At 38.8% G+C, this 24,456-nt stretch overlaps 1 protein-coding gene across 1 annotated transcript in view; it reads left to right on the top strand.

Annotated features, from left to right (window-relative positions):
• Window positions 1-24,005, top strand: part of COL6A5 (collagen type VI alpha 5 chain) — an 83,587-nt gene extending 59,582 nt beyond the window's left edge. Inside the window, exons 35-40 of the mRNA XM_059663991.1 lie at window positions 184-274; window positions 2,386-2,600; window positions 15,217-15,906; window positions 17,821-17,917; window positions 18,708-18,952; window positions 23,167-24,005. Of these exons, the coding sequence (XP_059519974.1) occupies window positions 184-274; window positions 2,386-2,600; window positions 15,217-15,906; window positions 17,821-17,917; window positions 18,708-18,952; window positions 23,167-23,186 (1,358 nt within the window). The 3' untranslated portion in view covers window positions 23,187-24,005. The remainder of the gene's footprint in view (window positions 1-183; window positions 275-2,385; window positions 2,601-15,216; window positions 15,907-17,820; window positions 17,918-18,707; window positions 18,953-23,166) is intronic.
• Window positions 24,006-24,456: the final 451 nt, after the last annotated feature.

Here is a 24,456-nt window from a genome sequence, read left to right as displayed (position 1 = left end):
CTAACATCAAGTTTTGAATGCTATTTCTGGTTGCTACTATATTCTGTTTTCACCCCAGCCAAATTTTGCTGAAATATATTAGTGACATTCATTGTCTCGAGAAGATTCCTGCTGGGATTCTCTTTACCTAGCACACGCAATTTCTTGTTTAAAAATCTAACTATAACTCTGCTCTCTCAATAGGAGGATTCAATCAGTACCCGCCGCCAGGGCTTGAGAATGCCTGTAGACTCATCAATTCACAAGCAGAGGATAATCAAGACAGCAGTCTCTTGTGAGTCAGAAAGCTCTTATATTTACAAGTGACTGTTAATGGACTGACGGGGTGTAACTGGCTGATGGCAGGTTATTAGGGTGAGGAAGCTAATAAGGTCCCTGAAGTAAAGGCTCTTCATGCATCTCATTTTCTGTAGCTGAAGTTCCACATCAAGCCTGCTTCCTGGATTGATGTTCCTATAACATCCTCATGAGCTTTATTACAAGTTTGCCTTTAAAAGCATGGTTTTCTCAGCAATGCCCACATTGAAATTTAGCCCAGAATAGAAACCACAATTGAGCCTCAGTCCACCTCAACCTCTCTGCTCATCTGTCCCACCATGAGCGCTGGGTTCTGGCCACACGGGTCTCTCACCTGCCTTGTGTGAGCTGTTGATCCATCCCCCTGGGCCTCTGGTCATGCTGCCTAGGACCCCATTCCTGCCAGTGAGACCCCCACCCATCTTTCATAGCCCTAACTGAAACTGTCTCCACTTGGAGTCCATCTTTACTTTCAATCAAAATCCTTAATTCCTCCTTGTTTGTACCTTTTTATACATCTGCTGAGACACTTAGTACAGTTTATCCCAATGTCTCACTCACTGAAGTCTGAGCCAGCATGCTTCATGGTTTCATCCTCAACACAAAGCAGAAAAGACCTCACAGTATAGCTGCACATGTAAATAATTTTCCTTAAAATTGTATCCTAAATAAAAATATAAATAATTAGTCTGAATGAAACTTGAACCTCAGACAGAAGAAGTGTGGCCCATTGGGTTGCTCTCTGCTTTTCTCTATACTTCCCTGTGCTTGGATCCCTGAATGCAGTCTTGCAAAAGGTCAAATTTCAGGCCATAATTACTCCATCCTCTCAGAGGCAGTTAAGCAAAGAGCTTCTCAGAACAGATAAGGTCTCTTACAGAAGCAAAATGGCAATATGTAGGTTCCTCAGAATTCATGCAAGTTCATGTTCCTCTAAAATTAGATTTCATTTAGTTGTTAGTTTAGCAAGGAGTGTCCAACACCCAACACCTTCTGAAAGGCAACATAAAATTGATGTCATGTAAAGCAGTGTTTCCCAGCATTAATTAAGTCATAAAGTCATTTAAAGGAAAATCAAGTCTTACAGAACTGACAAATAAAATATTATAATGTTATTTAAACATGTACAAACAAACATAACTCTAGGTGCAAACACCATATGCTTATAGTTCTTATGCAACTATCAGACCATAACAAATTTTTTGCATCAAACCCAAGTAAACTCAATAAGACACAAATTTAAAACACTAATTTAACTGATGAGTCTACGTTGCCAAAATAGAATTCCTGAAAATTAAAAACATATGATACATATTGGCAAAATATGATGCACGCTGCCACAATGATCATTCCTAACTGTGTGTTATGGCATTATTTGGCTTTTACTTGATATGAATGTATTATGTCTGACTTTTTTTCTTTTCTTCATTAACTTTCAAATGTTAAAGTAATACTGGTGGGTGCCAAACCCCAGTATGAAAAACAAATGTAAACATGGACATTGTGATTTCATAATTTATTTACATAAATAAAATAAGAGTAAACTTACATTGAATATGTTTTCTATCATCATCTAAATAAAAAATATTCTCAAATTATCCTAGGGAACTCTTAATCACCTAAGAATAAAAATGTAGAGACTATTTTAAGAAACATAATGTCAATGAGATATGTTTTATATAGTCTTATTCTTCTCAGAGCAGTTCTTGGTAAATTAAATGACTATTTTTTATATTTTCTATGGTGATTGATATGAATGTGAAACACACTATTTGTTTGTTACATATAACCTGTGATTGACCTTCTTGTCATTTATCTAGAACTCTGTGGCAAATCAGACTTGGTTTATTCCAAAGTAGTATTCCATAGGCTATAAGCAGATTGGGGGAAAGAAAGGATAAATGGGAATTTAAAAATTTACCAGTTTATACTTTTTTAAAATAATAAGCATAATGAATCTTCATGGACTATATGATTGAAAAGAATTTAGATTTTTAACACTTTTTTTTCAAGATATAATTAAATAGCTATATTAAATTGTTGTGATATTTTATTTGCATTCCCCAAAGTTTTCTTGATTTACCTAAGACTTTCCATTTTATCTTCCAAATTTACTGCTGTGCCACATGACAGTCCTTCAGAAGAGAATAGCTTCATCAACCAGGAATTAAATGCTGGGGGAGACACATCTTTTATATTGGATGACCATTTGGTTCACATTCTAAACCAAATGTTTATGCCACCAAAATTAATGACTAAGTATGAAGATCAGGATTCTGAAGAAATTGCAAGTCTCACTTCTGGTAAGGAAATGAAAAGTTACAATGGAAATTTATAGATAACTGGTCCTTGTCTTTTAGCAATAATAGAGAATCAAATACATTAAGGCAGGTATCTAAAGCAACATTTTTCCAAGTTCAAAGTGGTAGCTACAACTACTCCTTTTATTGAAAGTAAAGATTTAAATGGTGACAGGCCCTGCTAAGGAAGTTGCTACTATAAACTATAAGTAATTTCCCTGATATTCTTTTTTTCATAATGTTTTTATTGATTTCAGAGAGAGGAAGGGAGAGGGAGAGAGAGATAGAAACATCAATGAGAGATCAGCTGCCTCCTGCATGCCCCCTAACTGGGAATCAAGCCTGCAACCCGGGCATGTGCCCTGACCGGGGATCAAACCCTCAACTTCCCAGTGCAGGAGACAATGCTCAATCAACTGAGCCACACCAACTGGGCTTGTCCCTGACATTCTTTTCAAATTTAAGGTCTTTCTGGATTCCACAACTTAGGTTAGTGCGATGTAGAAGGAGGTAATATAGAGAACAACAAAGCAAAGGGATAAAAATGACTTTAAAAGTTGGCCTGGCTAGTGCCCCAGAATTAGTGATTGCATGACTTTGTATGAGTTATTTTTGAGAGACCTAGAAATGATAAAGCATAAACTCTCCCACTGCCACCTCTATACATTTGAATGGCAAAGCAGCAACACCTTTTGTCAGGATTTAATAATTTAAAATAAATCAGATATATAGGATATTAGTATTTCCACAAAAAAGGACAACATTCTAAATAGACTATTCAGCCATTCCATCTTTGCAACTAGAATCTCCCAAAATGCTCCTTTGACCAGAATGCCAGCATTTAAGGAATTATGTCATAAATATCATGTGTGCTGTTAGAATATTTAAATTTTAAAAAAGGGGTCAATTGCATGCCAATTATTTATGAGGATAAATAATATTTATTTCTTAGTAGCTTCCTTAGATACATTTTCTTTAATTCGGGTTCGACACTAATGTCCCTACCTTGTCCCACTATTTCTGAAGTATAAACATTTGAACTTTACCTTTTAAAAAGTTAAACATTCCGTAAAGGAATACATTTACATAAAAGAAGCTAGAATTAAGAGCAAAAATGCTAATTAATCATTAGTTGAAAAATAAGACTTAAAAAAGAGGTAATGCAGCCTGGCTGGCATGGCTCAGTGGTTGAATGTCAACCTATGAACCAGCAGGTCATGGTTTGATTCCCTGTCAGGGCACATGCCAGGGTTGTGGGCTTGATCCCCAATTTGGGGCATGTAGGAGGCAGCCAATCAATGATTCTCTCTCATCATTGGTGTTTCTCTCTCTCTCCCCCTCACCCTTCCTCTTTGAAATAAATGAAAATAAATAAATAAATAAATATATATATATATATATATATATATATATATATATATATATATATTTTAAAGAGGTAATGCATTAAAACTGAATGTATGTAGTACATGGCTTTAAGGTACTTGAGTGTGTGTATTTTCAGTTAAAAAAATTTTAATGTCATATAGAGATAGCTTAAATAAGAGAATAAAATATTTGTTCTTTTTAAGGGATGTAGTTAATTTGGAGTGTTTATTTTAATGATAAAGGAGTAACAACAGCCTTCAAGGCACAGGAATTTATTATGGTTTAATTTAAAAAGAGGCAAACGAGAGAAGTGGTTTGGGCTGTGTTAAGATAACAAACTGTCATTTGTGAGAATCTTGTTAGAGGTAAGCATTCTAAAGTCCAATAATCCAGAAATGTGAATCTTTTTAGGGAACACATATGTGACTGGCTATTTAAGAAAGGAAAAGAAATTCATCTTTGCAGCCATCCTTAATGAGCATTGTTCAGTGATAATAGGAAGACTTTTCAGATGTCTGGGAATCAAGATACTCATAGTTTAGCATAAGAACCAGTTTGGCTGAAGAAATAATTTTGCATGGTTTTAGTAAGAGAAAATAGAAATGGTCAGTTACCCCGTCTCTGCCCAGTTTCCCCCGGGGTTGAAGTGAGCTAAGAGTTCCGTGAGTATTATGTCAGGTTCTGATAGGCTGGGAACAGTGAGTCTCAGATCTAAGGATAATATACATTTTTTTATCCTTTAAAATAAATCTTAGTTTCAGATCATAAGTGTTGTCTAGGGACTTTGTGCTATTCCTTTAAAAAAAAAATCACCTTTGCCCAGTTGCTAAAATCTACTGAGAACTTCCTGTGTAATGTGCCATCTTCATGGAGAGTACATTGTGGTTCAGATATTTTATTCACTCGTTAAGAGTTGAGCATTGTTACGTTCCAGATGTATTGCACAAATAAAAGGTTGATAATTTTCATAAGCACCTCCAGAGGTTGTGCTTGTTACTCATTTATAATCTGATCCTTTTTTTTTTACTAGGTGTACCGGTTAATAATGCGGATTTTTTCCAATAAGATGGAGTTACACATATGTTGATATATATGCAATTTGATATGTATGCTATTTTGTTATATTGACAACAAGCTTCAAAACTTCATATGTCAAATTTTCTGAAGGTGCTAACATCATAGATATTTTTACACTTAAAAATGTCAAATTTTGTGCCAAAAAAAGAGCATTTGCGGGAAGTTTTAATTTATTACTTTATTTTGAAGAAAAGTGCTGCTGAAAGTTATTGTATACTTCGAGAAGCTTATGGTGAACGTGCTCCATTTCGACATACTTGTGAATGCTGGTTTAAGCGCTTTAAAAGTGATGATTTCGATGTGAAAGACAAAGAATGTCTAGGTCAATTTGAAACACACTTCGATTGTAAAATGACCAGAATGGGCCAGAAGACACGGCAAAGTAATTTTGCTTCATGATGACGCACCATCACACACTTCAAACCCAGTTAAAGACACATTAAAAGATCTTGCCCGGGAAGTATTAACCCACCCGCTGTATTCACCAGACCTTGCTCCTTCAGATGACCACTTGTTCCGATGAATGACACATGCACTTTCTGAGCAGCACTTCAAAATGTATGAAGAAGTGGAAAATTGGTTCTCTGAATTATTTGCCTCAAAACAAGAAAAGTTCTATTGGGACAGTGTCCACAAATTACCTGAAAGATGGGGAAATGTGTAGCTAGCGATGGACAATATTTTGAATAAAGCACTTTTGATGTTTCTCTTGAAATTATCGTGTTTTCTTTGATTATAAAATCCGCATTATTAACTGATACACCTAGTAAATTAAATCTTTATTGTTGGAAGTATTACGTATGTCCCCTTTTTCATCCACCATTGAACCCTTCTAGCCTGTCCCCACCCCAGCCCCAGGCTTTGTCCACCCTAGTGTCTGTGTCCATGGGTTATGCATATATGCATACAAGTTCTTTGATTGATCTTTTCCCATCCACCCACCTCCACCTTCCCTCTGAGATTCCATAATCTGTTCCATGCTTTTGTCTCCAGAATTATTTTGTTCATCAGTTTATTTTGTTCATTAGATTCCACATGTGAGTGAGATCATGTGATACTTGTCTTTCTCTGACTGGCTTATTTTGCTTAGCACAATACTCTCCAGGTCCCTCCATGCTGTCCCAAAGGGTAAGAGAACCTTCTTTTTTACTGCTGCATAGTATTCCATGGTGTAAATCGGATTCTTACGGCTGATGGCTGATCTTTCTGCCCTTGAGCTGAGAGTTTTGAGGGAATGTCAGGAATCACAACCATTTAAGAAATGTATAGAGTTCCTAGAGTTTTGTGGTCTGGCAATGAGTTGTACATTACCCTCTTTTTTTGAAAATATATATTTTATTGATTTTTTACAGAGAGGAAGGGAGAGAGATAGAGAGTTAGAAACATCGATGAGAGAGAAACATAGATCAGCTGCCTCCTGCACACCTCCTACTGGGAATGTGCCTGCAACCAAGGTACATGCCCTTGACCGGAATCGAACCTGGGACCTTTCAGTCCGCAGGCCGACGCTCTATCCACTGAGCCAAACCGGTTTCAGCTACATCACCCTCTTTAATAAGAAACTCAACCACTATCTTTCTGCCTATGCCTCTCTTGCTCTCTGTCTCTTATCTGCTTTGATTTACAAGTTCATCTTCAGTGCCATCATCTTTTCTGAGCAGCTTGAGGACAATCAGTATCAAAATTACCTGGAATGGAAGTCCTTTGTCAGCACAGATATTTAAGCTTCCTCAGAAATACTGCTTCATATGTAGAGGTGTGAGTGGCAAGGGGAAAGCTACAAGCTTTAAATCCACCATAGGTGAGTTTTGTATTTTTTCAGGTTTGAAATCCACTATACCAAGGATTCACAGAGTGCGGGCCCTGAACCACCAACATCAGCGTCACCTGGGAACTCACTAGAAATGCAGATTCTCAGTGCTCATCCCAGACCTACTGACTCAGAAACTCGGGCAGGAGGCCCAGCAATCTGAGTTTTAACAAGCAGCACATGTGATTCTGATACAGGCTACTTTAGTGTGCCACATTTGTTCTGTTCTCAATGGAGCTAAAAGCACTTGGGTATCTAGTATCACAGAACAGAAGGGAGGATTTGTTTCCAAAGGGTTCCAGGTGAACTGGCTTATAATATGATTTTACTTATACAAGGCCACTGAACATCCATCCATCCATCCATCCATCCATCCATCCATCCATCCATCCAAATATCTATCTAATAAAACACTTTTTAAGATCAAAAGATATAGAGATTAGCTGGAGATACTACTGTGCATTTTAATCATGATATCTGCAATATAAAAATTCCTTGGAAAATTCTGCCCCTCCTACTTACTTACCAATGGCATACACTTAGCTCTTTGGAATTATGTAATGATAATTGGATGGTTTAATTCTAGTTAAATTGCAATTGTTGAGCCAGTGGCAAACCTAGCACTTTAATCAAAGATGCTATGTTAACAGTATTTAAAATACATTCAGTCTATTTTCAGGATTAAAGAAGGACAGGATAATTTGTAATGGATGTTAAATACTAATACAAACTCAGCCTTGGGCTTACTCATGGCTTTAAGCAGTCCCAGGCCTTAGGATAACTTCAACTGATGTTCATTTTAATGAATTTCATTGAGAAATTAGAACCAACACTTTCTTCTTCCAATGAGGCTAGAATTGAGCTCAAGGGAATTTGCAGGGCTCTGTTTTACATTTTTTCTAATCTGATTTTGATCTACAAATTAGCTCTTTTTAAAAAGCCGGTATGTCTTTTGACTTTGAACCAATCATAGGGTATTAGAGTAGGAAAGGTATTTAGTGACCATCTCTTGCATATTCCCTGGGGGGCGGGGATTCACCTAGGAGACACATTGCCCTGTCTGGAGAAGGTTTTTGTTGTCACAATTGGAAGGCACTGCTGGCATCTAATTCATCTAATTTTAATTTTAATTCATTAGTTTATATTTTATCCTGAAGATGAAATTAGAGGCCACAGATGCCTCTAAGCATTTTACAAAGCACAGGACAGCCCCTTGCGACAAAGATTTATCCAGAGAAACTGTCAATAGTGAGAGAAACCCCGTTTTTTTTAGAAGAAACTTCACACCCCACAGTGTTGGAAGTAGAAGATTCAATGGAGGGGCTGGTGGTTCCTACACCTTTTATATTTTTTATCTTTTAAATATATTTTATTGATTTTTTACAGAGAGGAAGAGAGAGGGATAGAGAGTTAGAAACATCCATGAGAGAGAAACATCCATCAGCTGCCTCCTGCACACCCCCTACTGGGGATGTGCCCACAACCAAGGTACATGCCCTTGACCAGAATCGAACCTGGGACCCTTCAGTCCACAGGCCGACGCTCTAGCCACTGAGCCAAACTGGTCAGGGCTCCTACACCTTTTAGACACTTCTTCATTACCCTCAGGATTCTGCTAATTTAAAAAACATTATAAAGGTACTGTTTTACTATATAAAATGCTAATACAGAGAGTCTCAAACAATTTAACAAGCTGAGCTGTTTGTAGTGTGGATATATGCTTTGTTTTTTTTCCACAGGCAGATAGGTTTACATAGTTGTAGTCAGATGCATATCCTACTTTTCACATAATCCTGTCATACATTTTACATGTTGCTTCAAGCTTCATGCTGCTTTTTCTGTGTCCTTATGTTACTTTTAATAAATGAGTGAATTTAACTCTTTACCTCTTGTTGAACTTGTTGCTTGCTTCTAATTCTGCTGGCACGTAGTGAACTTGAATGTAGATCTTTACTTCTGCTAAATTGAAATCTGCACTGGAATGAAATGCAACGCATTCTCTTCTAAGTCACACATGGAACATCAGCTGAATGCCCTGCTTTCATAGCCTCAGTAAACATTTCTAAACTAGGAGGTCGGCAATAGAATCATGGACACGTCCAATTTTAATGACATGTTTCATGAACTCTTTAGGAAAGCTCAACCATCTTGAGGCTCTTTTGGGGAATAAACTGAGTTTCCTCTTCATTTTAAACTATGGACTGAGTTTGTTGCATTTACTTTTGCATGGGAATTTATTATATTATGGCTGTGAGTGTGTGTGTGTGTGTGTGTGTGTGTGTGTGTGTGTGTGTGTGTGTATGTTTTGTGAGTCTTAGGATTTTTGCTCTATGGTTCCACTTCAGGAACACTTCTCTGCTTGCTAATTTAAAAATAAGATGTTGATAGGAATATAACTTAAAGTTTTTCATGAAAGTAACATTTTGTCATCTGTCTTATATTTACCTACCTTACTTTAAACAGCAGGTGATTAGCTCTAGGAGAAGGGTGCCTAGAAATCACTACCTTTGCCCCATTTGACCTTGAGCCTCTGAAATTATTGAGCCCTTAATATAGCGAGAAATCATAACCCCGATTTTATTTGTAACAATTGGAGTCACATGGCCATTCCAGAATTGTTACATATTATATGATACAATTCTACTTTAATAGCAAATAAAGTTTTCATTCAGCAAATGGCTATTAAAATCACAGGAATCATGAAAATTAGATTTATCTGGGCTTCTGCAGCTGCCTGAATTCCTGTGGCAAGATAAATGCCAGATTATGTTTTTATTGCCAGACTCCATACTTGGGGAAACCATGAGAGCCTTGGAATGTCCTAAAAAAACTGTCACAAAGATACAGTTCAATTTAGACTCTAAAAATGCATTATTGCACACTTCTTTCGCCCCCAAACACTGCTGTGCCGTCATTTCTTTCCCTTCAACCCCCAATACTCCTGGCATGCTGCTCAGATAATATTGGCTTCATATTTGACATAAAATTCTGAAAACATTATGAGTGTGGATTATGAGTTTATGATTAAATCAAAACTCATAGCTACATTTTATTATCTTATTGTTTGGATTAGATTTTTTTTTGTTTGTTGTTGCTGCTGCTCAGTGATGTGCCATATCTATCTATCTATCTATCTATCTATCTATCTATCTATCTATCTATCTATCTCTCTCTCTCTCTCTCTCTCTCTCTCTCTATCTATCTATCTATCATCTATTTATTTACTTATGACACTCTTTACCCATTTACCTAGGGAATTAAACCTGTAACATTCCCCCCACCTCTGGCAACTACCACATTGTTCTCTGTATCTATGAGCTTGTTGTTTCATTTTGTTTAATTTTAGATTCCACAAAGAAGGAAGATCATACAGTATTTATTCTCTGTCTGACTTATTTCACTTAGCATAATGCCCGCAAGATCCATCCATGTTGTTGCACATGGCAAGATTGCATTCTTTTGTTGTTGTTGTTAATCTTCACCCAAGGATATTTTCCCATTGATTTTTAGAGAGAGTGGAAGGGAGGGGAGAGAGAGAGAGAGAGAGAGAGAGAGAGAGAGAGAGAGAGAGAGACATCGATGTGAGAGAGACGCATCAATTAGGTTGCCTCTCACTCGGGCCCCGACCTGAGCTGAGAATTCAACCTGTAACTGAGGTATGTGCCCAGGACCCTTCAGTCTATGGGCCAACACTCTAACCGTTGAGAAAAACTGGCCAAAGAGGTGGTACAATTTTGTAAAATTTTATTTCATTTTAAAAAATCTGCTTACAAACTCATTCAGAGGCCAGAGCACGGAATAACACCATAAAAACTAAAGTGCCAGATCCAGGTGTTGGGTATACTAGTAAATAACTCCGGGCATGCATCATTTTTTCTGGGTACACTGGTACCTTCTGCAAACTGTTGTTTCAGAGTGTGAAATAGATGGTGAGGGTAAGTCTTGCAGACTTAAGTCCACCTGGAAAATTCTAGGCTGGGAAAGACATTTATTTGAAATCTTTGGGGGAAAGGATGAAATCTATTTTAAGAGTTACTCCTGCTTGTTCAGACGATGGGGAAAGAGGACCTCATACAATAAAAGAGAATCTTACATGTGTCTCTATTTCCCTTTGGCATAAAACCAATGACACGAAGTCAGATACACAGCCTGTGACTGCCTACCTTGCTGCCCCACCTGAGAGCTTGACCCGTGACCTCACCTGACAGGAGGGAGGACAGGCCTGGGATGGGATGTGAAGTGGAGAGGTGTGTCAACCTCTCTGCAGTTAAGCATGAGTAAACACAACAGAATGAGTTTTCTCGTTTCTGAGAGCGTGTGTACACTTGTATGCATGTGTGTAAGTTGTGTTCCACTAATCCCAGTCGACTTTATATATTTTTAATGAAAATTCTGATTTGCAAAATATAGTATCACAGGTAGGATTTGCAGATGATGCTTTCCTATTTGTTTCTCTCTATAGAGTATGTATCTGGAGTACTTATTATAGGACATGCTAGGCAGTGTGCAAGTTTTAATTCTCTCAAAAACATTATAAGATTGTAGCCTATTACTTTTTTTTTTTTTAAGCAGGGGAACAGAGCTAACAAATGGTAGACAAGGCTCAAACTCCAAAGATTCTTCTAATAACCACTGCTCTATAATGTCTAGAGAAGAAATAAATTACAAATTTTATTTAATTCATATAAATTGCCTACTTCTGGAAGAAAACTTTCTCTAGTGGTTTTAATCAGAAGTAACAGCAACTGACTGAGATACTTGTTCTTCAAACCAGGGCCTTTGATCAGATGGTTAATGTTTCCCTTAATGTGTCTGTACTCCTCATATCTGATGACCATTTCTCCAGTTCTTCTGAAGGTGTTACACAGAGTGGGGTTCAATTTCTGCCCCTGCCACTTACAGTCTGTAATTTCTTGGCCAAGTCACTTACCCTCTCCAAGCCTCAGCTTGTTCATCTGTAAAATGGGAAGAATGATAATCCCTTCTTGATAGTGTTGCGTGGAAGATTAAAAGAGAGGAGACATGCATAGAGCTGAGCATAAGATCTGAATTGAACCGAATGCTCAATTAAATACTCAGAAAGTGTAAAAGTAAAAAAGAAAGCATTGTCAACCTCATGAGAAGTCTTACAAAGAAGGTTAACTTGAAAAATATCTACTACAGTTCATATGGACAGAAACATACAACACAGCCTCAGTTGTGTATATACTTACCTATGGAGACCACATGGCTACTTTTGACCCGTGGACAAATTCCAAGGCAGACAGCTGGATACCTCATGCATATCTTGAGATTTCCCACCAATGCCAGGAAAGGCAGCATAGCAAATTAACAGTACACTTAATCCCAATCCAAATGGGTTATGTCCTATAGAGTCTCCCTTCTCCCTAAATTCCCTTTCCACCCCCACTTCTCCCTAAAGTTTCTGCAATGCACCTGGCATTGTGGCTTAAATCTTGGCCACACTTAGACTAATCTCTGGGGCCACTTCCCTGGAAATTCAGCTGTATTCCTCATTCCTTCCAAGCCTTGTCAATAATAAAGTGAGCCAGCCCTTTCTCCTCTGCCATTCTGAGGAAATTATTCAGGCCTGAAGACGGGAATTTGGCTTGGTGACATTTCCAGCAAATACACAGAATTGTTATGAGCTATGGGTATATTTTATTCTTACTTCTGCCAGGTTTCCTTGAAGGAACGTATTTTTGAAGGTCCAGTCTCCCTAAATGAGATGAATTTAGACTCAAAGTAAAATAATCACACCTTACATTTCACTAAATTTTAGAGTTTTCAAGAAATAATCATCTACATTTAGCTTCTTCGATTCTCATGCTAATCCTATAAATAATTTTATAGGTGAAATACCTCGTTAGAGAATAGTTCTGCTGGGTACTTTGGAAAAGGATTGAGATTTTCCTCACATATAAAGAGAGTGTTGGGGCAGTGGGGGGGTGGGGGGGGCACAGTAATATTTCTGGTATGGCGATGTGTGAAAAAGTTTTTCACTAACCTGGTAAGTCAGTCCTTCCAATTCTACCAGAACATTTATGAAATGCTTTTTGATGTGTTTTTATGAAGTGTGTTGATCGGCCATTTTAAAAAAGCTGAAATGCTGTAGTTGGAAAACAGAGATCCTTTTGCAGAGCAGTTAGTGAACAGTCAACGCCAGAATCATAGACTACAAAATGACAGAAAGGTCCGTTTAACTAATCTTCAGAGTTCCCAATACACTGTAGCCAAGAACTCTAGAAATGTTTTTCGTGATAACATTTTAGGGCTAAAGTATATTATCTAAAATTCACAGCAAATAAGAACATAAAATACATGCTTTTCTGCACTCCCAGTTTTATGTTTAGTCATTTAACCATAAGGAACCTACATCTTGATCAAAAATTCAAATAGTTCGAAACTAGGTTCCTGATGGGGACTGAGAGGCCCATAAATTTCAATCATACTTGTGAAATGCAAAACCCTGTTCAATTACTACACATGTATTGATAAAAGAAAAATCTGGTACATAAATGACCAGTTCTTAGCCCTTTGTGAGAAGGAAGAGAACATAGAAACATCTCAAACCAGATGGTCAGTTATCATCTATTAGAAATGCCCAAGATAAAGTAACAGGAACTAGATTTACCTCCCAACTGAAAGAAATTACCAAAAGAAAAAACACACACATGAAAGAGCAGTTTTCAAGATACTGGACATCAGGAAATGAAAGACAGGGATCCCTGAGAGATGGGAAACAAATGAGGTAAGCCCTCTGTTGCTCTAGGATCCTGGTCAGCAAACTGCGGCCCGCGAGCCACATGTGGCTCTTTGGCTCCTTGAGTGTGGCTCTTCCACAAAATACCACATGCAGGTGTGCATGTACAGTGCGATTGAAACTTCGTGGCCCATGTGCAGAAGTTGGTTTTTGGCCTGGGCGAGTCTATTTTGAAGAAGTACTGTCGATATTTGGCTCTGTTGACTAATGCGTTTGCCGACCACTGCTCTAGGTTATTGCCATGAGAGAGTTCCCAGGCCCTGGTGCGGGAAGGCAGAATTCAGGTGGTGCCCGATGTAGACCTTGAGTTAAGGAGACAGAACTGAAAGTCCAGGGAGACCAAGGTGGTAAGAATCCACAGGACAAAATATCAGAGAGGTGAGAACTGCAAGAGAGAGAGAACTCCAGAACTCTGTGGAGGGTCCCCCTCACTTATTCAGCAGAGTACTGATAGCACATATATGTGAGGAGTTGACCTGAGGCTGGGGGATTAGGGAATAGTGCCAGTTGCTTACACGGGGCCAGAAATCATGCCTTTCCCCACCAGTGAAACTGGAAAACTTATGATTCATAGATTCAGAGAAAACTTAGGAAGGTCTTGCTTCAATACGGAGAATAATTAATCTTTCAATTAAGCACCATCCCAGACTCGCATAACAAATCATAACAGAAAGACCCAAAGGACCAAATTGTTTCCAAGTAACTTGACTCCCTCTCAAAACAAAGCACATGAATATTTATAGGAATATAAAAGTATTCCATATCCAAAAGCTATAATTTCACAATGTTTGGCATAAAAAGAAGCAGGAAGACATGACCCATGTTCAAGAGCATAATAATTCAAAACCAAACCAGAATGGACACAAACGTTAGAATTAGCAGACAAAGATATTAAAACAGTTACTACAACTACATCCCGATGTTAAAAAGTTAAGTAGAGACATGGAAGATAAAAAAGAGTAGAATTTTTAGAGATGAAAACTGCAATGTCAAAGAGGAAACAATACGCTCCTGGGATTAATGGCAAATTAGATTTGATAAAAGAAAAAATTAGTGAACTTGAAGATGTAGCAATGGAAATTCTCCAAAATAAAACTCAAGAAGAACAAAGATTTTTTTTTTTTTTTTAATGAAAAGAACATCGCCCTGGCTGGTATGGCTCAGTTGGTTGGAGCATCATTCAGTTCACCAAAAGGTGGCAGGTTCGATTCCTGGTCAGGGCACATACCCAGGTTGTGGGTTCGATCCCCTGTAAGGTCTTATACAGGAAGGCACTAAACATACCTGCATATTTCTTATCTTACATATGAAAATAGCTGGAGGATCAATTAATCCTTTGATAAAGATCTGGGATAGGGTAGCAAATACATTTTTTTTTCATGTGACAATACCTTTTGAATGGTAATGGCTCTGCATGCACAGTGTGAAGACATAATTGGAACATGAACCTTGTAACAAGTACTGTACTTGATTAGTGGTGTCTGCCATGGGTGTGGGAGTGAAGCACGGCAACACCCCATCCCATGCATTGATCTTCCTTGGCTAGGAGTTCTGAATGGATCCTTAGACTAAAAAGAGTGACCTCAGTTATTCTGTTGCAGGACATGGGAACCACGGAAGAAAAGAAGAACCCAGTCTTAATGGCAAACCTGGAGATGCCTCTCTTAAAGAATATTACATGGATGTTGCTTTCCTCATCGATGCGTCCCGTAGAGTCGGACATGATGAGTTTGAGGAAGTGAAAGCCTTCATAACCTCAGTGCTTGATTACTTTCACATTGCTCCAGACCCACTGACTTCCACCTTAGGGGACAGAGTGGCAGTCCTGAGCTACTCTCCGCCAGGCTATATGCCCAACACTGAAGAATGCCCTGTCTACCTGGAATTTGATCTAGTTACTTACAGTAGTATATACCAAATGAAACGGCATCTCCAAGACTCTCTCCAACAGCTCAATGGAAATGTTTTTATTGGTCACGCCCTACAGTGGACAATTGACAATGTCTTTGAGGGAATCCCCTACCCAAGGAAAAACAAAGTTATCTTTGTTATATCTGCTGGAGAAACCAACCCCTTAGATAAGGAAGTCTTAAGAAATGTATCTCTGAGAGCCAAGTGTCAGGGCTACACCATATTTGTGTTTTCATTTGGTCCAATATACAATGACAAGGAATTAGAAGAGCTAGCCAGCTACCCACTGGATCATCACTTAGTCCAGCTTGGCCGAACCCACAAACCAGATCTGCACTATATCATCAAGTTTGTCAAGCCATTTGTCTATTCCATCAGACGTAAGTTATTGAACCTTTTCTTCTATTGCTTCTTTTTTTACATTTTATTTATTTTTAATTGAATTCATTGGGTTGACATTGGTTAATAATTTTATATAGGTTTTAGGTGTGTAATTCTATGATACATCATCTGTATATTGTATTGTGTGGTCACTACCTAAGTCGAGTCTTTTTCCTTTACCATTTTACCCTCTTTCTTAAGTCTCTCCCAACCCCGCTTTTCCTCTGGTAATTACCATATTGTTGTCTGTCTATGAGATTGTCTTCTTTGTTTGTTTAATTTCCTTTACTTTTTCACCCAGCCCCTGAACCCCCGGCCCTCTGACAGCTATTAATCTGTTCTCTGTATCTATGAATCTGTTTCTATTCTGTTTGTTAGTTTATTTTTTTCCCCATTAGTTTCCACACATAAGTGAAATCAAATAGTATTTGTCTTTCTCTGACTGGCTTATTTCACTTAGCATAATACTCACCAGGTCTATCCATGCTGTTGCAAAAGGTAAGATTTCATTCTTTTTTAAGGCTGAGTAGTATCCCACCGTGTAAATGTGCCACAGCTTTTTTATCCACTCATCTACTGAGGGGCACTTGGGCTGCTTCCTTTTATTGCTTTTGTAATACATCTGATACCTCTGTGTACAATCCACCAGGTGACTTAGTAACCCGATCCTCACTGCAGTGACGAGTGGTAGAGTCTAAGACATGCGTAGGAGGCAGTGAGAAAACCACGAAGAAAAATCTCAGGACTTACTGATATTGAACTTTACTGTTATACTGTCATATGGGGGTTTGTCAGAAAACCCCCATATGGGTAAAAAGTGTCTTTGAACCCTGACCTGTGAATGTTTACTATGTACTAAGTTCTTTTAATGAATTGTATCCTTAGCACAGTCCTCAAAGAAAAGCATCAGTATCCCCATTTTACAACTGAGAAAATTAAGGTTCAGAGACATTAAATAAATTTCTCAAAAGCTCACAGTTAGTAGTTGGCAAATTCTAGACTGAACTCCATGCAGTCTGACTCCAGGAGTGTCCATGAAACTATACTTCAATTCCTAAACCCTTAACAAGAGGCACGGCTGTAATAAATAATATCCCACCACCACCACCACCACCTTCTCCTGCCCAAAGGCTTCTATTTATCAGCTCATGATAAATTACCTTTGGTTCTGACTTGAATTTGTATGAACCCTGGGCAGAGAACTCTTCCAGGGCCTCTGCCCCAGAGAGCTGGCCCGGGCGTAGCCAGGCAGGAGAGTTAAGGGTGTCTCTTCACAATGAGGCTTTGTGAGTGGCTGCCCCAGTCTCACGTGTTGTCATTTTAGACATGGGGATAGCAGCACACCTAAGAGCTTGTAGCAGCAAGCAAGTCCTGGCCTGTGCTGGGGATTTGGAGTGGGTCAGAGGCCACGTCGAATGGCTGTCCGCAGCTTCTGCAAGGTGACCAGGGAATCTCAGGGTTGCAGATTTTCTGGCACTCACAAAGCCCCACAAATCTTGGAACTCAAGATTTATATTTAGTAGCAGACTTATCACTTGCAAAAGATGGTGCCTTCTTCCAACCCCAAGATAAATAGGCCAGGCAATTTCAGTCGTGAATGGTGTCTTCTAGAAAGATCCTCCTTTTCTAGGGAGAGAAACAGATGATAGAAGAGATTAAGAGTTGTCCTTGAAGTATATCACCAGCCTGTGACATACAGAGCATGAGAATTTTTGACTCAATCACGGCTGTATCTTATTGACTTTGCCAGCGGCATATTGCAATGTCAGAGAGCGCCCACTTCGCTGAGGCCTTTATCAAATTAATTTGCTCTTGAAAACACGTCTAACCACAGGAGAAGATAAACTGGCTTTGGGTGCTGCTCAGAATGCAGAAGGGTAAAATGTAGATTAACAAGCCCACTCTCTCTCCAGGTGCCATCAACAGCTATCCTCCTGCAGATCTGAGCCCCAAGTGTGTTAACATCACCTCTCCCAACCCAGAGAACTCGGGCATTGAAAACATTCTACAGTGAGTTGGCAAATTCACAGTTTGGGTAATACGGCAGCTAGAAACAGTCCTTAAGAGAATAATTTGAAATGAATGGAGTTTTAGTGTTTTGGGTACAAGAAGTTTGTTTGTGAGATATGTATATGCTTGTGTGTGTGTGTGTGTGTGTGTGTGTGTGTGTGTGTGTGTGTGTGAGAGAGAGAGAGAGAGAGAGAGAGAGAGAGAGAGAGAGAGAGAGAGAGAAATAGCCCCAGTCTGTGATGACAGCACAGATAAGGCATTACTAAAAGATCAAAGGGGACCCACATTAGCAAGAACCATGTTTCTTTTGTTTTTACAGAAAAAAAGGACCTTACAATACCTTATTAGTAACTCTACAACCCCCCCCCCCTACTATTGGGTACTGCAGAAAACTTATAATATCAAAGGTTAGATGTAACCATCTTAGAGCAGCAGAAAAAGATGAAAAAGAAAAACATTTGCCGTTTAGTAAACCGAGCCCATATGAAGATTGGCAGAAAGAGTCTTTTAAGTTTGATTTTGTAAAGTACAATCCTTAAGTACTCAATAAAAATTCAGTGATGAAAATAATATTGGTCTGGAGTCCTCCAACACTGATGCAAATGTCTAATTTCCTTTCAGAATATTAAAAAATCACCCTTCAGTCAAATTCCTTCCACCAACTGCATTTGGACCATTCCAATCGCATGCATAACATTGATTTCTGTTGTATTTATCTGGCTGTATTGACATTTAATCCTGCAAGGGACTTGGCTAACGTATTTTTCCTCTCTTTTCTCTGTCACTTCAGCTTTATTCCTGAGGTGTATGAAATAAAGGCAGAGAACAGTAAGCCGGATGATGAATTTGGCTCCCAGGAGCAGCATGTCTTTGTATCAGGGAGCAGTGATGGGAATGGTTCTGGGATCACTACTGATCTGATCCAGAAGTTATATGCACTCTTTTCAGCTGGGGAACTGATGATGAAAGACAAGAAAGAGGCACATTCAGAAGAAATTACAACACAGGCAAATGATAAACAACGAGATAAAAAAGGTAACCTTGAATACAATAGACTTGAAGACCCTGGAGCATCTTCTTTGTTTGGGTTTTTTCCTGGTGAAAGATGAGCAATGAGAACTCATTGACAGGGGAGATGACAGGATGGAGGGACTTATCCTCTAGGGCTAAAAGGGGTCCCCAAAGTAAGGGGCCAGGGAGATAAAGCTCCAGAAAGGCAAAAAGGGAATCGGTGGTGTTGACAAAACCAGAACTAAAATAGGTATAAATGCTTGGGGTGGGGGGTGGGGGAGGCGGTCAGGGGGTGGAGAGGAGACATGAAAGGAGCAAGATCAAGGTCCTCAGGTCCTGAGTAAGCAGGAGAATCCTGTACCCTTGTGCATGATGGAGGTGGAGAGTGTTACAGAAAACCGGAGGAGAACCAGCAATGCTTAGAAAGATGGAGTTACATTTAACATTATTATTATTATTATTATTATTATTATTATTATTATTATTACGTGCGGGCCCAGAGGAAAATGTCTCTCAAATTCTGGGCAAGTCACACAATAAGTTTCCTGTATTTATACCATTTTACCCTCTTTGTCTCCCAAATACGGGGTTTTCTGGTCCCCTTTGCAAGTTCTTAAAGAGCCCCTATGTGCTGGGGCTTTGAGACCTCAACCAAAGGCTTGGCCTGGTGCCAGCATTGATAACTTCGTCTGGGGAAGGTTTAATGGCCTTTCTGAAATGGGAGTAGTCTTATTTTCCTTATTAATTAAGCAAGCATGTACAGAAGCCAAATAGCAGGGTTAAACTTTCAAACAGCAGTTTTTATGTAAGATGGATGCTTCAAGAGGAACTGTGCAACTAGCCTCAGGGTCTGCCTTCTACCTTAGCAACCAGGGCTTCCCTGGTCTGAGATGCAGGCTCCTAGCTGAGTGGCATCTGCAGAGAACAGGCTGCTGTGCTTCTGAGGCCTCTGTGGTGGCTGAGGGCAGCTTCTTGGGCTGAGTGGGGAGACGGCGATGGACCCACAGCTAAAGAGAAATAGGGGATGGAGAATAGGCAGCTGTCGTAGGCGCCAGGGCAGCTACTCTCAAGCTTCGCTGTGTGCCAAAATTAGGTGGGAAGTTTTCTTAAAATAATGATTCCTGTGTATCTACTAAAGCTGAAAATATGCATATCCTGTGACCCTGCAATTATACTCCAATGTGTATACCCAACCTAAAAATATATACTCGCCAAAATGTATGTACTATAATGTTCATAACAGCACTATGTGTAGTAGCCCCAAAGTGGCAACAAAAACACCCAACAGCAGATATGATAAATAAATTTTGGTTTAGTTATGTAATAAAATACTGTGTATGTATGCAATATGTATATAAAACACTATATATATATATATACTTTATACATATATAGTATATTAGATGTGGGTATAACTGTAGATATAGAAAAAATCAGTAAAATGATGAAAAATAGAGATGAGGAGAGAATAAATATGAAAAATATAGACGGAAATGGGAGAGAAGATAAGATGAAAGGAAAGGAAAATCAAATGTAAATGTGATGAAATACCTGGCTCCAGTCTAGATGGACTAAACCCACTTTAGTCTTAAAATAGAGCAAGCCCATGCTGCCTATTTCTCCCACGGATTAACTATTCCTGAAAACTCTGAACAAAACACAAAAGCAACTGCCTGAGAACTCTGCAAAGTGAACAAAAGCAGATACATTGTGAAGGGGCAGGAGTTTCCTGCTTTCTTTTCTCTTTTCTTCTGGGGCTTTGTGCTAAGGATGGGCCCCAGCAAAACTCAGTAGTGACCCCATTTCTCTTGGCAGAAGAACTAGGAATAGGGGCCCCTGTTTGTCAAAGATGGTGGAAGAAATTCCCATATTTTCCCTCTTTCCTCTCATGGTTTTGCTTTGAAGGTGGACACAATTTGGAGCTGAGTGAAAGGCCAGACAGCTAAAATGAAAGAGAAACCCTGTCTTTCTGGCCAGAGGAACCAGGAAGAGAGGTCCTATTGGTCAGCAGGTGGGGGTAACCTCAGAGAGAAGAGAACTTGAGAAGAGGATCCTCTAATTCTAATTATGGGAACTGCACAAGTCCCAGACTCTCCCCAGAGTTGGGGAAGACCCAAAAGAGGATAGCGAAGGCTTTGGGCAGTAAACTGAGATTGAAACCACTGCCCACAGAAGTGACACAGCACCTGCATTCTGAACCTACCTGGTTGATAGCCTGCCGCAAAAAAAATTTGTTTTTAATTCTACAGAGAATTATAATAGGACTTGGAGTCTATACAACACAATATTCAAAATGTTCAGAATAGAATCCAAAATTATGTGACATACAGTGAACCAGGAAATGTGAACTATTTTCAACAGAAAAGACAATCAACAGATGCCAACTCAAAGCTGACTCAGATGTTGCAATTATCAAAAAGACATTCATGCAGCTATTTAACTATCCTCCGTGAGAGAAAACAAACAACTTGAATTGAAGAGAAAGATAGACATCATCAGCAGAGAAATAGAGATAACAATGAAGAACCAAAAGGAAATTTTAGAATTAAAAGAATATATATACAATATCTGCAATTTAAAAGTTTACTGATGGGTTCAATAGCAGAGTAAAAACGACAGAGAAAGAGTCATGAACTTAAAGATAGACTACTTACATAATCCAAAGAGAAGAGATGTTTTTTAAAAAGTGAACAGAGCCTCAGAAACTTGTGGAACACCATCAAAAGGTCTAACGTGTTTCATTGACATTCCAGTAGGAAAGTAGAAAGTTAGATTTGTTCAGGAAAAATATATATATTTGAGGAAATAATGGCCAAACACTTACTGAAGTGGTAAAATACATAGCTTTACAGATTTGAAAATTCCTCTCAGACACATTATAGATTGCTGAAAGCAAAAGGTAAAGAAAACTACTGAAGTGTCTAGAGAAAAACTACATATATCAAAAGAAGGGAACAACTATTCAAATGACTGTATATTTATCATTTAAAATCATCAAGACTAGAAGACAGTGAAACAACATATTTTTTCTTTAGTGTTGAAAGAAACGACCTATGAACACAGACTTTTATATACAGTGGAAATAGTCCTTTGGAATGAAGGCAAGTGAAGACATTCTCAGATAAAAGAAAATTAAGAGAATGTGTTGCCAACAGACATATATTCTAAAGGAGAATTATGATGGACAACCAGGGACTGGATTGAGGGAGGTCAATGACTGGTGACTGAAAGGGCGAGAGAACTGAGGAAGGTACTCAAAGTGCATCCCTTTCAAGTACTTTAACTCATCATGAAAAGATATTTAGATGTTAACTTTAAAATATGGAAGTCAAGAGTACATGACTTTTTCCCTTTGAGGTGGGTACATAAGGAAGAGTGTTTAAAACTGCAGATGGGAGCATCTCTAAGATGCTGTCATGGGCCAGGTTCCCTGGCGCTGACCCTGAGGTGAGGATTCATGTGCCTGTGACTTACTGAGGAGACGCTCACGTGAAACCAGGAAAGGAATGGAGGAAGCAGGACAGGAGAGGAACGGGAGCCAAACAGGGTATTATCTGGGGCGAAGTGCCATAGAGGACAGCCCTCGGTCGCTCCTCTCAGCACTAGGGCATTGAGTCTCACTGAAGAATCATTCTGCCCCAAGGCAAGGAAGTTGGGTTTTTTTCACTTATAGGTCTTTGATTGGTCAAGGGCTGCCCAAGGGAGAGATGAACACTCCCAGGTACTCATGCAGCAGGTGGTTAAAGCTGCTCCAGTGGCTGCAGGGCAGCCCTGCCAAGAGTAATAGGTGTTGATGCCTGAAGCAAAAGCTCACATGGGGGAGAGGGTGGAGGGGATGGTCAAGGAGGGAAGAGGAATAAGAGGAGAAGGAATGTTGTCAAGAAATTAATGTTACAAAGAGATCAGAGGGTTTCTGGGCAGAGCCCTGACATTGTCTACTACACATTCCTTCTAGCTTTGATTCAATGATACCAGCCACTGAATGTGCTAAGCATGGAATTTCAGATCATGAATATACCAGTGTTTTCCCAGAAGAAGTATATCTATAATAGTTGTATTTATATAATGCTCATTTGCATCTATTATTACAATAAAAGCCCTGAATTGAGCTTTTATTTTTACTACTGAAAATGGCAAAAACCATGTGTGTTTATTTTATATGTGGTGTATAAAGCAATAGTCTCTAGAGATAACATTTTAAACAAATCTAAGAGCAATCATATTTTTATGTTTTGCAGATGGTGAGGACACACGATGATCACAGCAGAAAAGAAGTTAGCTTCATTGGCATGTGTAACTCCCTGTGGCTCTAGCCAGAAAGCATACATAAATTTTCTATTAAAGGTGGAGGGGTAAGTTGCAGGAATTTTTCAGTTTTTACAACTGGCTAATAATATACTGAATTTGTTCTGTTCAAATCTGCGGGAAAGACTTTTCTGAGTGAAGACATCAGTGAGCGGAACTGAGAAACGGGGGATGATTTAATTTCTCCTGCGAATGATTTAATTTCTCCTGAGAACTGAGACAACTGACCTTGAAGAGTCAATGGAATCTTTTCTTTGCCAACTCTGTAGAGTTCAGGCATCAATTCCGATGATATATCTGCCTAAAGAAGGTTTTTGTCATAATTTTCATCACATCTATATCTCGAATTGGACTCTTGAGTAAAAAGCAGTTAGAATTAGAACTTCGTAGGAATGTCTCCTATTTATGCACAGAACTGGAAACTCATGCCCGTGTCTTCAATTCTGCCATGACCCTAATGTTGCATCTCTTACTGCTTGCCCTGTGAAATCCACCCACCATAGTCAAGGCTTGCTCTTTACCTGGGCATTTGCAAAATAATGGAATTTGTGAGGAAGCAAAAAGAGCGATGAGCTAATTTGCAGAACTGCTGTTTTGTGCTCTGATCATTTGTTTTATGTTTAGCCTGCTTTGTGTGTACTTGATTTTTGCAGCAACAAAACAAAACGTTGGAAAAGCAAGAGTACGCTCTAAGACCAGAGCTGTTCTTGGGAATTACAATGTAGCAAGAGACAAGTTCTGAAATAAAAGCAAAAAATAAAATAAAACAAAAGCAACGCTGACCCGGAAGCTTTTATTTAACTGCAGTCTTACTCAGACAGACACATTGGAACAGGATTAAACACATTTGGAAAATAATACATAAATGTAAAATAAGCCAATAGTGAATTTCTTTTTAAAAAAATCACTTAATTTGGTTAAGGCAACAAGTAATTACCAAGCTAATGAATATATATTGCATATTTAAAAGGCGACTATGTTAGTGGGGTAATACTCTATGCCATTTTGTACTTTTTCCATGTAATTTTCTTTAACATTACTCTTGTTGTTTGAATAATTGAAAAATAATCTAATTATTTATTGGCTGTCTAAAGTTTTAAAGTAATCATTTATTGCTCTCTGCTAAGTTCTAAAGCAAAGGCTACTCATTTAATAAAGTTCTGTGGGGTGTGTGTGTGTGCGCGCGCACGCCCATGAGAAATACATCAGATCTCTAAACCTGA

Source organism: Myotis daubentonii, chromosome 14 (genome assembly GCF_963259705.1).
Source record: "Myotis daubentonii chromosome 14, mMyoDau2.1, whole genome shotgun sequence".
Taxonomy (NCBI): Eukaryota; Metazoa; Chordata; class Mammalia; order Chiroptera; family Vespertilionidae; genus Myotis; species Myotis daubentonii.
This window is presented reverse-complemented; position numbering and strand designations above follow the sequence as displayed.